We start from the raw sequence: 15,626 nt of genomic DNA on the forward strand, positions 1-15,626 counted from the left end.
AAAATAAAAGTATTGTTTTCCACATTTCATAATATAATTTCTGATTTTATTTCTAAGCTGCCAAAAAAGGATATAGATATCTAAAATAAATCATTTAAAAAATTGTTAAAGTCTTAAGCCAACTCCTTTTCAAAGTCTGAAAGTTCTTCAGCAAACTATTAAGAATATAATAAACCAGTAATCAAACAGGTCAATAAAACTGACAGATCTTGCTTTATTTGCAAGTGTTTAAACTACAATGGTATATTTTTTAGAGTTCACAGTGTTGCAATAATTGTCCATTTCTCTCACAGCGTGACAGAGGTTGTTCCTGGAGGGTTTGATGGTTGCTTGAGTGAAGCTCCTTGCTTTGGCTCAGAGGAGGAAGCCTTACAGGCAGAGCCATCCGTCCATCTACAAACATCTCCAGAGACTGGACCCGCCTTTCCTGCTGCAGCCAGTACAGCATCTCAGTACGATCCCAGCGCATCTTCTCTCTGTACGGCCGACCCTGTGACAGCCAAAACAGCAGCGAGAATGTTAAACAGCTGCAGATAACCAATGGTGTGTAACCAAGCTTTGATGCACTCTTACCTTATAGCTGATGTTGTCATTGAAACGGGTTGTGATATGGCCCATAATTTTGGACAGTTCTTGGTCTACAACTGAAATCTGAGAGTTGAGCTTCTCCCTTCGACTTGCCTCTTCCATTCTAGTGATGGATGAACCATTATAACCTGTGTATTTGAAAAGGAAAGAATCTGTATTAGAGTCATTATTTTATTTCATTCACTTCGCAAGAATCTTTCTAAATCTAAATCGGCATATTTCAAGTGTCAGAATTCATTAGTCTTTGGCTCTGAGGTACCTAGCTGGAAAAATCTGTTGGGGTCAGATGCCACCCTCTCAAAGTCTTCCAAACTGGAGAGCAAGTGCTCCCTCTTCTGGATCAACCGAGCAGCCTGCTCCCATGCAGTAATTGCCTGAGGGCACAAACACATCTACGTGACAGCATAAATCCTGGATAATAATGATGGAAAGCCAGGAGAGTTCATTATCATCATCTGTACCTCCTGTAGATGGTCCCTGTACTCATGAGAGCTGTATTTGATGGCCATGTCTAGTCGCTGTCCTTCTGGCAGAAGCAGGGCGTTCCAGACCCTCTCGAGCCTGACCTGCATCTGTTCTCCATCCAGAAGTCCAGCAGCTGGACCTTCACCTTCCTCTCCTTCAGACTGAAGAACATCACTCAATCAATCAGTCTATATGTCGATCTCTCTGTCTGTCTACCTGTTTATCTGTCTATTATACAAAAAAGTGACTATGTGAGCTAGACTGTGTGCTTCAGACTTGTTTCTGCTAAACAGAAGCCCGTACTAAAAATAACATGATATGACATGATAGACTGAGTAATCAGTGGAAAACAGAAGTTCTGTGTCAGATTATGAGGAAAGGAACAAACTCACTGCATCTTGTATTTCCTCTTCTGGATTTGTCTCTGAAACACAGATATTTCTGCATTCATTCATGCAGTTTTGGACACTAGTATTTTTTTTTTTTAAAGAAAACTATAACATGCCATCCAGTGCTGGTTCCCTTCCCAGTCCTCCCATCTCTATGGTGTTGATGTTCCAGAATCCAGGAACAAATTCTTGTTTCTGTCTCCTAAGTGAACTGAGCCTTTCCTGTTGCCTTCTGGAAGAGATGACGATCAGATGAAAATGAACTTTATATGAATAAAATGACAATATAATAAAATACAATAATTAATATGTTGCTGTTTAGCTATTTGTTGACTGTCCCAGTATAAGAAGTTGAAAGGATGTGTCATGGCTGTTCAACATTTTATATTAGTTATAGAGAATAAAATAGTGTAAGTCATCATGCATCATTCTCAGAGTAAATGTGGGAGGATAAACTAAAAAAAAAGAAAACAGACCTTCTCCTTTCGTCTCTCTGCAGCTGAGCCAGCTTGTGTCTCTCTGCCTCTGCCTCTTCATCATCATCACTGTCATACAGGTGAAACAGTACTGACAGATAATCAGAGTCCTTCAAAACCAGGGCACAAATAACACAAGCACAACTGTTCAAGCTCACAAGTCCTGAATATATTTAGCATTTGTTTCCCGTAAACACGCTCCTATTATAAACTAACCCGATTAGAAATGTAGTTAAGATAATCATCCATTGATAGTTGACACCTCCACCACTGAAACCAGGCTCTGTATGCTCGAGCGGTCACAGGCCTCTTCCTGTTTGCAGCCCTCTCTGTTCTCTCTCTGCATTCATGCAAATCAATTAAAGATTTTAGATCATTTTGTGGTGTGAAAGAACCACAAATACACATTTAATAAGAAAGAAGAGAACACCTGTGGGATATGCTGTATGGATTGGGCCTTCTGAGTGATGGGTTCATTAGTTGCTCATTAATCTCTCTTTTTGGGCAGAATGTGGCATTTGTCAGGGCAGGCACAATCCTGGAGTCCTTTAAAAAGAATGAAAGTGGCTTTTAATATTCTCATGATATGAGGATGTTGTGATATGTCACCTATAAAATATCTACATTAGAAAATACCACAGCTAATCCCCAAGCCCTAAATCAACTTACCTCATCAAAGTTGAAATACTTTGTTGAAATACATTTGGATAACTCTTCAAAGACTTTGCTTATATCCATTTTTTCTTCAACCAAGTTCTGATCCATCAGAGTGACCGATGCAGAATCAATCTAGGGTTTTAGAATTATTATGTAGATAAGTCCAATATAAAATAATTAAATTAAATTAAATTTGTTACTACAAAAGAAAATGAAAATATAAAAATAAAAGCTCATTTAAAGTATGAATAAATACTAAAACAGTATATAAATAACACTAAAATAACACTATTGATATCAGAGTTTTACCTCTTTAGTGAGGTCATTGTAGACTGGTGGGTACATGCTGAGTTTGATGGTCTCTGGGAGAACCCTATCGGACACTTGGGCCACTGCTGTGCGCATGATGTTTTGAGGAGAAAACGTCACACTGACCACATCTCCTTGTGGGTGCAGAGGTTTCTTCACAAGAACTTTGTGCTTCTTCATTTGCTCCTCTTCCTCCATTTTCTAGAAAGAAATGCCCTTCTTTAAAGTCTGATTTGCAGGTGGCATAAGTCTTGCACATGATTCTGTCTGCAATTAATTTATTCCTGTAAGTACCTGTAGTTTTAGTTTGAGCCTTTGGAGTCTGCTGGAACTATAGCAGGTTAGGGATTCTATAAGCGAGCACAGATCCGTCTCACAGTTACCATCATCCTTGTACGCTCTCTCATGTAATAATCTAAAAACATACACACAATAGAGTTTCAGTTCCCATTACTCTTACACACAGACACAGTGATTAGTATGTAGTAAGGGTGCTTTATAACAATCCAACCTCTTCAGATCTTCCCCAGTACTGATGCATTTCTCCAGGCTGGAGGTAGGATCTGTGGACAATAGGACTAATGGGGATGGAGGTGGATTGGGTAGCCTTATCTCCAGCTCCTCCAGAAGTGTTTCTCTCTGTAGGTCAGGCATGGAATGACATCCCTAAGAGGGTGGAAGGAGAAATCTGATATGCAACTGTTGGAACTGCAACTGCCAATATGGAATTTGTGCAATGGAACTGATTAAAAAGTCACCTTTATTCTGATCAACCGTTTTTGAGGTGGACTCTGATCCTGCTCTTGTTTCAGTATGTTGGACTTATTGGCTGTAGAACCTGGGCACATGCACAAATTACAGTATCTTGATGCCACATCCACATCCAATAATATCACTTTTAAAGGAAACTATGACTTGACCCAAGAATGAATATTCTGTCATCATTTTGACAGAATATTCATTCTGTCAAATGGCATCGTTTCCCTGTACGACTTTCTTTCTTCTGTGGAAATAAGATATCTTAAAGAATCTCGCTACTGTTTACAGCAGTGCTGTGTAGTAAATGATTAGAAGTAATTTGGAGTACATAATCAGATTCTGAAAGTTAAATATTTGTAATTAGAGTCTATTAGATTTTAAAACACTCATATCAGATTACGGTTAATTTTTAATTCATTACAAAATTGCCTAATACACAACATTCCACACGGCATAAATTAAATATTTCACCTTTTTTGTGTTTTATTTTGATTGTGTTTATTTTAAATGCAGTTCCTGCAATATTTAGGAACAGAAATTTTTGATATTGTTTGCTGTTCTTTGTATTTTTTTGTATTATATTTTTCTGTCTACATTTAGATCAATATTGTACAAGAATTTTGATAAATGAGTTAAGTCAAAAGTAATCTAATAGAAATCAAAGGTCGTCTGGTTGTATTACCTAAAATGTGCAATGTAACGGATTATGTTACTAACTACAATTTTTGTCATATAAATTTGTATTCAGTAATGGACTACAATTTCTAAGTAATCTACCCAGAACTGGTTTTCTGTATAACAAACGTCAAAACGATTCCAAAACAACATTGTACCCAATTGACTGATTGTAAGGTCAGAAGTGACAGAATGATCATTTTTGGGTAAACTATCCCTTTTTGTATCTGTGCATCTTGCCGTACATTGTATGTCTGTCTTATAGGTGATTGGCTCCAAGTTACAGGGCAGGAGGTCATACACACATTGCAGATCCGGCTCTCTGATTTTCTCCTGAATCTGTTGACACAGAAGTGAATTAATATAACCTTAATGTCTCTCTTTACAACTTGTACACACACAAGCGCACCTCCTTGAGGTCATCCTCCACAGCTTTTTCCCATGATGTGGCCGTCATGGACCTCTCATTGTTATGTGTAACAGCACTTCGTTTGCGTCTTCGTGCATCCTTGATTCCTGTGACAATCCTGCATCTTATGGAGCGAACATTCAAGCTGTAAACAGAAACAGTCACAATCTGCTATGAATAAGAAATGTCATGCTATATGTCACCACACTGTGTGATCAAACCTGTTTCCGTCAGTGCAATCTAGGTAAAAAGAGTCACACTCACAGACTGGTGCAGTCGATAGCAAGCTGAGCTGCCACCCTGCTGCGGTTGACATGATCGCTGAAGACACCTCGCCTCCGTAGAGTCTCCATCAGGTGCAAGGATTGCAGAAACAGCTGCTCACAGATGTGCAGCACCTCACTGAAGGTCTGGCAGTTCAGCTGCACTTTCTCTTCCTGGGTCAGCGTGGTGTCCACAGACGGGATTGTCAGCTCTTTCCAGATCAGACTCAGCTCAGAGGTCAACACTGCAATCTGAATGTCAAAAGCAAACAGAAAAGGGATATATCATGTAAAGTCATTTACACATCAACTTTAGGTTTGCTATTGACTGCATAAACATTTACTGTACAACTATACATGTTTGATTTGGCTTTATTATATATATATATATTGAAATTGAAATGTTAAAATAAATGCTGCTCTTTCAACATTTCTATTCATCAAAGAATCCTGAAAAACAAATTTATCACAGTTTTAACAAAAACAATCAATAATTAAGCAGCACAACTGTTTTCAGGATTGATGTTGCACAGTTCAAAATACTTCAGACAATGTTTGAAATTTTTATTTACAGCATCTGTTTGACACTGACCAGAGACTGTCTGTCTTCATGGCTGATGGAGTAATGCTGTGATTTTTGGGTGATTCCCTCCTTCAGTTGTTTGCACAACTTTGTCAAAGAAGTCGGAGTGCTGTTATTCTTCTTATAAGCTGAAAACGCTGATTTCACCTCCTTAGACCTGTCTGAAGATAAATTTATGAATCAGCAATAATGTAAGATTGTTGTGAAAACTTCAAGAGTGAATTAACTAGCTTTTGAAGAAAGTACTAACCTGTCATCCAGTCAAAATTGACATCCATGTGGCAGAGTTGTGAAAGAGGTCTCAGAAAGCTCTGAACCTCTCGATTGTGGACCATCATTTGGAGGTCCTCACATCTGATGTGCTCACAAACCTGTGTGCTTGATATTTCCCAATTCATTCCCAAAACATTAATGCTGAAGATATTGCATTACAGAAATGTACTAAGCTATGTAATTAAATCAGCTGCGAAGTTTGACATTATGTATTTAAACTTTAAAAGCCTACTCGTGTCAAATAAAAATAACAACCTTTTCAGCATTCATTCAGCAACATTTAAGGTGCAAAAATTAATTTATCAGTTGCAGTCTTTTCAAGTTCAAACCTGGAACAAATCAACATAACACTGAATGTGAATGTGACCTGATTTGTGTCACAACAATACGAGTAAACTTTAAAATTACAGTGCACAGGATTTAAAAACACTGTTTGTACATCGGCTATTGTGTACGATCGTTTGAAGATTAAAAGCAAGATCGTTACAAAAAAAATAATAATAGTAATAATTTATCCAATGTAAGTGACTGAATAGTTCCGCATGCACGCCGTAATCCTAAAACAATTCAAGTTGCCCTGGAAACCCCGGCAGGTCACGCACGACGTCATTACGCAACTTTGGAATTGACGCCGTATTATATAATGGCACTATTAATATCTTTTTCACTTTTTTTGTTCATTTTAAACACTATAAATAAACTGTAAACGAAAAATAGTTTTTAACTAGCATGAAGTCATAAAACTGCATTCAGAATAATATATATATATATATATATATATATATATATATATTTTTTTTTTTTTTTAAGAATAATAACAAAACTGTTCAGTATTGACAACAAAACAAAAAACAAAGTAGGTTCATATGGTAATCTACACTTCTATGCTAGTCTAATATATGATGTACATCTACAAATAGAAAGAGTGACAGAACCCACCTTGAATAAATAAACGTACAAGTCTAAATACCTCTAGGAATACTAAATCTTGTTAAATTTCTGTATTTATGCCAAATAGTATATTTAATAAATATTTACGCTTCAGAAATGAATTTTCTTCACAAATATGATACATCAAACTTCATGCACTGACATTTTCTTATAGCATTTAGCTACACACTAAACACAAACAGTGTAGATGGGTCACAGTCAGTGCATGTATGAAAAATGAAACCCACACCACTTCCGTTTACATTAGCCCTTGTCATCCGGAAGGGTGGTACCTGTTAAACTTCTGCAAATACGTCTTCTGTAGTCTCGTGCCTGTAAAAAAAACCCCAACATGGATATGAGAGAGTCCTGCTGGAGAGCTGCGATCAGTCAGTCCTCGGCCATTTGATCTGCTGGAGCTGAAAGGACGTACCGAGGCTCTAAACTCACTCACCTGACCTAGGCTATATGTGTGCGTCAGCTAAACGCTGAACCGAGCCCAAGCACCGTTTGGACACTTTTTAGTGCAGGTAAGTGATTTTAAGTTCGTTAAACCGTTTGCAAAAGTTACAAATCTTGAGGGTTTTGTCGTATTAACTTGGCTTCGGAAGCTCTGTGCGCGTTATTTACGGACAGTTGGGAATTAAATGGGTGTTTTGGCTGCATTGTGGCTGCAATAGGCAATGTTTATGTGTATCCTTTGTGTGTGTTTGCATGTTACTAATTTAAAAAAAACGAGATGTTTGTCAATAGCTAACAATACAGCCCTCTTTTGTTTATATTTTGAAATATAGAAGTAAACGAAATAAAATGTGTGTGTGTATATATATATATATATATATATATATATATATATATATATATTAGTTCTATTTTAGGACGTGACTGGAGAGAAATTAAATAATACTAAGTGAAGTTTATTTTTATTAAAATATCTAAAGAGAAATTGGGTGATTAAACATGGTGTAAAAAAAACAAAAATAAACTGTCAACATTATATAATATAATTTTTTCTATTTGCTTTTGACTTTTTAACTTAATTTAACTCAAATGTTGAGTAAATCAAAAAAACAAATAAAATAGATGCACTGTTTCCCAAAACATAATTTATATGACTGGACATAAAGTTTCTTATGAATGAACAAAAATAAAAGCAGCTTCTCTGGGGACCTTCACACTTGACTCTGCGATCCCTTCATTATTAACAATATCATATGCATATGCTTAGAAAGTGAAGAACTACGTTTGTAAGTTACCTAAAGGTAACACAGTGCAACAACAGAGAGTTAAAGGAACTAAATTAGGGAACACCGAACATAATTTTTATTTAGGTACCCCACCTACTTCTCCATCCTAAACCAAAATAACTCTTAATATTTGGTTAATATTGTTCCTCTTGCAAATGAATTTAGTAGTATTTATAACTTCCTTTATGGGAGTGTAATATCAAAACTCCATTTAAAACTCATTGAAAATATTCACAAAGTCAAAATCAGAAGGATTGGCCTAAAGTTTCACAGCCTCTTTTTCATTTCTGCAGAAGTCACAGCCGTCATGAAAACAACTTCAAATATATTTTCAGTGCAGCCGGCACTAAAGATGGCATTCACGCTTGGCTGTCATTGTGCTCAGTCATGTTGTCGTTTATTTACAGAGGTAACATGACCTCCCTGCTACTGAGCTTTTTAAACTGAATACCCACATGCTTTCTATTTTCCCACGAGCACCTGCTTTGATAGCAGCGATTTGAGGACTTGGCAGAGGCCTGAAGGTTCAATCTTGTCACATTTGTCATTGTGCTGCTTTTGTGTTTTCAAGATTTATTCAACCTTTTGCCCTAAGATTGTGTCGAGTGATACTCTTATAGCTTTTTTTCAGCTTATCCATCTCCACACCTCTCTTTGAGTAGACTTTGCAGATTCAGCTTATGATTAAATTCCTTTCTGATTGTTGCCAATCTCCGGACTAAATCATCTGTCAACAATGTAACTATTCCTCTTTTTTTTGCCCTATTACGATAATAGCTGACCAAAAGCACAGTGTTCACCATTACCACTTCCTTCGAACCCCTCGTTTTCCAGCACCATGAGTGGTCAACCACGGAGGATCCGTCTGAAGCCATGGCTGCTGGCCCAGGTGAATTGTAATTTATATGCACACTGTAATTTTAAAGAACATTTCTGAAGATAATCCGAAGACATTTAAAGAGGTTGTTTACTCAAAATTGAAAGTTTACTTGCCCTCATGACATTCCAAGTGAAAGTGAACGATGTGCCGTCAAACTCTATAAATGACCAAAAAGCACAATAAAAGTAGTTTTATGACGTTGGTTATGCCACATGCATCAATCCTCTCATCAGGTAATGAATCATGACAATATGTGCATATGCAAATGATACTGCGTGCTACAGCAGATGGAAAGTTTTTCAGCGAATAATGACTTGAATTTCAGTCCTTTCCTCAGATGACCATCAGAAAACTTGAAATATAGCACAAAGGTTGGAATGATAATTTTAAGTTATTTTAAAGTTGTACATTTAGCATTGTTTGCTGAATATTTGTGGGCGAAATCCAGTGATTTCAATAGGGAATTGCACAACTGGAAGTTTTGCATGGTCTAAAGATTTTCAGATTTCGCGACGGGTTCAAGTTGGTCACTTAAATGTGCTGTGTTGACCAACAGAAAGGTGCTTGGTTTGAAAGTGACTTCTGTGAGTTATGATACGTGGCTACACTTTTGACAATAGAAAATTGGCGCTTTTTTTTTTTGCTATTTTCTGTCATACTGGAACTTGAATAGCCATTGGTCACTGTATGCTTTCAGTGTAACGGAAGAACAGTTTTACTTTAATTTTTAAAAATTTTAATATAACCTTGTCAAATACATTTCTAAACCTACCAAGAAACACTTCATCAATGCTTTGATCTTCAAAGAGAAACGTATCAGTGTCCAGCTGCCATCTTGCTTTCATCCATACAGCACTTCCAGATATCAGCATCTAAAATGGAAGCAAAACTAGTGGAGGAATATTATTTGAAACCTTGGCATCCTGAGCTTGTTCTACATTAGTAAAGTAAACATTTCTCACCCTGCCAGATTAACAGTGGGAAATACCCAGGACTGCACTGGCTGAATCAAGAGCGCAGACTGTTCCGGATCCCATGGAGACATGCCACCCGCCATATGCCTACCCTCGAGGAGGAGAACACTATATTTAAGGTGAATAATATGGTTTTGCCATCACCCATGCTGCTTTTGTAACCTTTTTTGTATAAATAGTAGTATTTCCCCATATAAGATCTTAGATTCAACACCAACCCAATCCTCCTATACCTATTTTTTTTTTTTTTACTCCTGTACTCTTTTTGTTCTAAAGTTAGCACTGGGGGATTTTTTTTTTTAGGGGTGTTTTGGAGTTTCAGAGTACTGAAACACCTAGTAGTTTCACTCTTCAGTATTTACTGAGCCATTAAATGTCTGCATTTACAAGTTCTAGTAATGTTACTTAGATCATCTTTGTACTACTTTTGCAACCAACTTTGGAGAACTAAAAATGGAGTTTCAATTCCACTTGACTATGGCAAGATTTTAGGGGAAGTCAAGAAAGGTTTAGAACCATGAGGTTAAAGACTTTGCAAATTCAAAATTAGTTTTGTGACTGTTAGAACTCCAAGGAAGCAAGCGTATTTTGACAGACTTCACATTTAGCAGATGTATGCTTTAAAATTTAGTTTTTCGACTTTTAAAAACGCATAAAAAATATTGATGACTTATCCTGCACTACATAGATCAAATACTGGAATAGGAATGTCTTGCCCCCCTAATTATACTTGAAATCGACTGTGACATAACTAAAGCTCATTGTCTGTTTTAAGGGACAAGTCATGTGTCTAGATATTTCCCACAAGCATATTTACTCCTTTTGCTCTGCAGGCTTGGGCTCTGGAAACAGGCAAGTACCAAGAAGGAGTAGATGAGCCAGATCCAGCTAAATGGAAGGCCAACCTCCGCTGTGCCCTAAACAAAAGCCGAGAGTTCGGACTGCACTACGATGGCACTAAGGACACCCCCGTCCAGCCTTATAAGATCTATGTGGTGTGCGACCAGTCAGTCAATGGAGGTAAGGACCGGGAACACATGCCTACAAACCAGTAACATTGCTGAAACAACGCTGTTTGTGTCTTAAACTCTAAATTACTTAGCTCAGATTATTCAATATATCCCACCACAATTTCTTAAATAGGAAATACAAATTCAGGAATGAAGTGATAGAAATCTTTAAGCAATAAAAGATGGACAAGCCAATAAATCATCTCTTCTTTGCTTGATTTTAGATGCCGGAGATGATGAGGAAGAGGAGGTAAGTTCTGAAGAGCATTGAGCGTAGAAGAATAGCTTGAATAACTGCAAGTTGAAAGAAGTAAATCGTAAAATCAAGGCAATTTTCGCCACTGTCTTCATATAGTAATATAGTTTTATTTTTTGCATTTCAGCTACAAAACTTTGTCAAACTCTCCATTGGTAAGATTTCAAAGTAGATGTTGTTTGGAATAAATTACTAATGATAATATATACATACAGTAATTATTATTTATTTATTTTTTTGCATTGTGCTTGACAGACCCTTCTAGCTACTCAGCATATCCTCCTAGAGTCGATGATCCGTTCACCACTTCTATTGCCGACGGCTATAATCCCACCCACCATAACCCTCCAATGAACCTTTTAGGAGAAGTTGTCCATAATAACCCCAGTGGAGGTGCTCCTATGACCTCTCAACTCGCCCAGCCCAGCACTGGACCTTCGGCTGGTTCTTTGACTGAATTTCCCAGTCACAGGGCTATCAAAGTTGAGCAGACGCCATATCCCGTTCATGGTGGGGGACTTACGAACGATCTGGGAATGGAGACTGGAGTCATACCGCCTCCTGGTCTTCAAGATGTAGTCACTCATTCTGTAGGCCCTCCAGCCATTGTGGACAGCCCAATGCAAGAGGTGCCAGCTCAAGCGGAGAACCAGGTTCATCCCTGCATCTCAGAGTTGCTGAGCAGTCCGCACATGTTACCCTGTAAGCCTCTAATGCCTTGTTCTTCTAGATTAATGTTGCAGTTTATGATGAAGACATGCCTAAATTGCAGAAAAAAACCTTTCCCACCCATTCACTTTGAGTAATGCTGATGTTAAATGACTTTGCAAGAAGTGTGTATAGAGCCACTACAAACCAAATATAGTGCACACCTTAACTATATTATGAAAATTTCAATTGTTAGACTGGTATTCTGTTATTAAAGAAAAAGTTTATCTAAAAATGAAAGGTCTGTCATCAGTCACTCTTTTGTAATTCCATAGACCACAAAAGGAGAATGTTAGGCTGGATGTTAATGTTGCTCTTTTCCTTACAATGAAAGTAAATGGTGACCAAAATTCCGCCAAAAAAAACAGCACCATAAATTTATCAAAAGATTTGTGCACCAAATTTCAAATCTTAAGAAACCATACAATAGAATTGTGAGTTGAATTTGACATTCAAATGTCAGTTATGCTATTTGACTATGCGCTTTTACAAATTCGACACCATGCTCCGTTAAAACAACCATTGATATTTGACACAATTGACATCTGCCATAACTGATGTCAAACCTAGCCTAACATGTCTTGATACACCAGATACAAAAAGGTGAGTGAAATTTGAGGGCTGTCGAGAACATTTTCAGTGATCAATATAAATGTGAATTTGTTTCTCACACAAACTTATTGTATAACTAGTTTACTAAGTTTTGTATGGACCTTGTCTTGTATGTTTACCGAGTCTTGTGTGGACCACTTTTATAATGCCTTTTGTAATTTTATATCACTTTCTCACCATTCACTTTCATTGAATGGAAAATAGCAGCATCAGCATTCTGCTAAACATCTCTTTTTGAAACGACCAAGAAACTTTGAGTAAATGACAATAAAATGTTCCTTATTTTCTCTTCTGTAGTGACTGATCTGGATATCAAGTTCCAGTACAGGGGTCGGACAGCTGGTTCTTTGACCGTCAGTAACCCTCAGGGTTGTAGACTTTACTACGGTAACCTGGCGCCCACACCAGAGCAAGTAGAGCTGTTCGGTCCGGTAACACTGCAGCAGGTGCTGTTTCCAGGAACTGCGGAGGTCCAGAACGAGAAGCAAAGGTTCTACACCGATCATCTGCTGGATGTGATGGACCGAGGGCTGATTTTGGAGATCAGGGGACAAGATATCTATGCCATCAGGCTGTGCCAGTGTAAAGTGTTCTGGTCTGGGCCAGGTGTGCCCGAGCAGGGTCCGCCCAATCCAATGGAAAGAGAGATGAAGATCAGGGTCTTCAGTCTGAACAACTTCCTTCAGGGTAAGAGGAATCAGTCTTGAATTTCAGTAATTACAATCTAATTTACTGTGACTGCATTAGAGCACTGACAAACAATTGAGCACATATGAGACTGGGTTGGGATTCTGGCAACCCCTGGATTTTCTTTGTCTCAAGTTTCAGAGTTTGGAAAAATTATTTTATTTACACGTTTATGCATTTTATGTACTGTTAATGAAGAACAGCTTTAAAACTTGACCGAAATGTAACTGATTTATGAGGTGACCAAATGTTCACATCCATTCTCTATGGCAGCGCAACAATGTTAAAATACATAGACCACCAATTAAACGCCCTTTGCTGTTTATTTTGTTGCGTTAATTCTACAGAAGCTTCCTATCTTTTCTGGGAAGTGAAAAAGAGAAAATACGAAATTGCCCAACGCATCCATTTTATTCTGTAGGCTATAAAAAGCACTTCCGAACTTGCATGCAGGAATTTTCTCAGGAGATGTCAAATGTGCATATGATCGGCTGGGATAATTTTGTAGATTTGCTATGTAAATGATTCAGTCCAACAAAATGGCTGTTTTGTTTTTTTTTCTTCTCAGGTCTCATTTTGTATCAGAAAGGAGAGACGCCTACTCCACCACCCTTTGAGATCTACTTCTGCTTCGGTGAGGATTGGCCAGACAGGAAGCCCAAGGAGAAAAAGCTCATCATTGTCCAGGTTTGGAGATGAAATCAATGTTAATTGGTTTACTTTATTTAGTTGTTTGGTGTACAAGGCTGTGCTACATCAAGTTGTTAGCAATGGCTCACAGTGTTATATTCACAACATAGCACAGCTACAGCTAGGTGAACTAGTGTCATGTCAGATATAGTGTGTATATATAGTGTATTTTAGCAAATAAGCAACTAGAACCAGAGCTGTTTTATGATTTAGCATTCTTTAGCAAACCATACTATGTTACATTGTTAGCAACGATGCACAAGCTATAACTAGGTTAACAGGTGTTTGCCATTATAGCTGTTACTATATAATGCATTTTAGCCAATCATCATCCAGAACTAGAGCTTTTTTAATTTAACATTCTTCAGAACTAGCAAGCAATGCTATATTGCTAAATTCCATTGTTAGCAACAATGCACAGTTATAACAAGGCGAATGGATGTTTGATGTCAAATATATTTCTGTATAGTGTATTGCAGCCAATCAGTACCCAGAAACAGTTTCATAATGTAATGTTCGTCACAGCTAACAAAACCATACTAAATTGTTGTTAGCACTGATGCATAGATATAACTAGGCAAACAGGTGTTTAATTGCGAATGTTATTATATAGTTTAGGCTATTTTAACCAATCAGCATCCAGAACCAGAGCTATATTTTGTATAAAGTAAACCATGTGGTGTGTTAGCAATAATGTGCAGCATTGTATTCAGAATATAATCTGCTATAACTAAATCGTGGCCTAATGGTTAGAGAGTCGGACTCGTAATCCAAAGGTTGCAGGTTCGAGTCTCAGCCCGGCAGGAATTGTAGGTGGGGGGAGTGAATGTCCAGCGCTCTCTCCACCCTCAATACCACGACTGAGGTGCCCTTGAGCAAGGCACCGAACCCCCCACTGCTCCGGGTGTGTGTTCGCGGTGTGTGTGTGTTCACTGCTGTGTGTGCGCACGTTGGATGGGTTAAATGCAGCGCACAAATTCAGAGTATGGGTCACCATACTTGGCAGTATGTCACATCACTATATTCTTATATTAGCATTCTTTACCATGTTACATTGCTAAATTGTGTTTTCATGATCATGCAGCATTGTGTTGTTCATATTATAGCACAACTATAGATGAACTGATGTTGTATTTTAGCCAATAAGCATCCAGAACTAAACTTATTTCAAAATTTAACTATTTTCGAACCTAGCATAGATAGCTTTAGCAAAAGAAACTTGGTTTAATAAACAGCATCTGCTAAATCTACTAAAACCTGCCTTTTTTTTTTTTTTTAAATCTAGGTTGTTCCAGTTGTTGCAAGAATCCTTACGGAGATGTTTTCAGGTGAGCTTTCGTGGTCGACAGACAGCATTCGGTTGCAGATCTCCAACCCTGACTTGAAAGACCAAACAGTGGAGCAGTTCAAAGAGCTCCACAGACTTTTGCAAAGTCAAAACGCGCACCACACCTGGGCTCAAAACATCCACTAACTGAAAGAGGAACCATTTTTCTTTCCTTTACCAACACCATGCTGTTAATTACCCGCTCAGAATTGGAGGTCCATTTGAACACTGGAATATATAGGTGACCTCTCTGATGCCATACTGAAGACATTTCCATTGGAGACCAAACGTGACATTTCTTTTCCTACATTTTTTTTGTTGTCTTCATGTAAACTTGTCTTTTAAAATGTTATATTTCAATAAATACCATTGCAGTATTTTAAATGGTTGTTGGCATGATCAGGTTACTACAGTATGAGTCATCCCATAAACGTTTGAGCAACGTTAGTACAACTGACC

General features: G+C 37.7%; 2 protein-coding genes across 3 annotated transcripts; one reads left to right on the plus strand and one right to left on the minus strand.

The window, feature by feature from the left end:
- Positions 1–179: 179 nt before the first annotated feature.
- Positions 180–7,231, minus strand: ccdc87 (coiled-coil domain containing 87). Its single transcript, XM_079399411.1, has 20 exons — positions 7,070–7,231; positions 5,824–5,951; positions 5,583–5,734; positions 4,992–5,242; positions 4,728–4,872; positions 4,564–4,657; positions 3,643–3,722; positions 3,396–3,550; positions 3,179–3,299; positions 2,885–3,085; positions 2,588–2,707; positions 2,349–2,464; positions 2,135–2,258; positions 1,919–2,028; positions 1,559–1,674; positions 1,446–1,477; positions 1,050–1,214; positions 848–962; positions 574–716; positions 180–490 (listed from the first exon to the last, which is right to left on the minus strand). The coding sequence occupies exons 2-20, from the start codon at positions 5,909–5,911 to the stop codon at positions 251–253; spliced, it is 2,568 nt and encodes an 855-aa protein (XP_079255537.1). The 5' UTR covers positions 5,912–5,951; positions 7,070–7,231; the 3' UTR covers positions 180–250.
- irf5 (interferon regulatory factor 5) lies at positions 7,001–15,548 on the plus strand. 2 transcript variants are annotated; one of them, XM_079399413.1, is made up of 10 exons: positions 7,001–7,306; positions 8,801–8,912; positions 9,874–9,996; positions 10,711–10,897; positions 11,112–11,137; positions 11,271–11,298; positions 11,399–11,845; positions 12,761–13,150; positions 13,719–13,837; positions 15,126–15,548. In XM_079399413.1, the coding sequence occupies exons 2-10, from the start codon at positions 8,862–8,864 to the stop codon at positions 15,312–15,314; spliced, it is 1,560 nt and encodes a 519-aa protein (XP_079255539.1). In that variant the 5' UTR covers positions 7,001–7,306; positions 8,801–8,861; the 3' UTR covers positions 15,315–15,548. The 2 variants fall into 2 exon arrangements, with proteins under 2 accessions (XP_079255539.1, XP_079255540.1); XM_079399414.1 differs by lacking the exon at positions 8,801–8,912 and having other exon boundaries at positions 7,023–7,306.
- The last annotated feature ends 78 nt before the right edge of the window (positions 15,549–15,626 follow it).

This window comes from Barbus barbus (assembly GCF_936440315.1).
Source record: "Barbus barbus genome assembly, chromosome: 39".
Taxonomy (NCBI): Eukaryota; Metazoa; Chordata; class Actinopteri; order Cypriniformes; family Cyprinidae; genus Barbus; species Barbus barbus.

Bases quoted from the DNA above. Each gene is read 5' to 3' on its own strand.
- irf5 (XM_079399413.1), top strand. From the start codon at position 8,862: ATGAGTGGTCAACCACGGAGGATCCGTCTGAAGCCATGGCTGCTGGCC. The intron at 8,913-9,873 runs GTGAATTGTAAT...TCACCCTGCCAG, and splicing joins AGCCATGGCTGCTGGCCCAG to ATTAACAGTGGGAAATACCC. The intron at 13,838-15,125 runs GTTTGGAGATGA...TTTTAAATCTAG, and splicing joins AAAAGCTCATCATTGTCCAG to GTTGTTCCAGTTGTTGCAAG.
- ccdc87 (XM_079399411.1), bottom strand. From the start codon at position 5,911: ATGATGGTCCACAATCGAGAGGTTCAGAGCTTTCTGAGACCTCTTTCA. The intron at 2,029-2,134 runs GTTAGTTTATAA...CTGGTTTTGAAG, and splicing joins TTAACTACATTTCTAATCGG to GACTCTGATTATCTGTCAGT. The intron at 1,675-1,918 runs GTCTGTTTTCTT...CATCTCTTCCAG, and splicing joins CAGAGAGACGAAAGGAGAAG to AAGGCAACAGGAAAGGCTCA.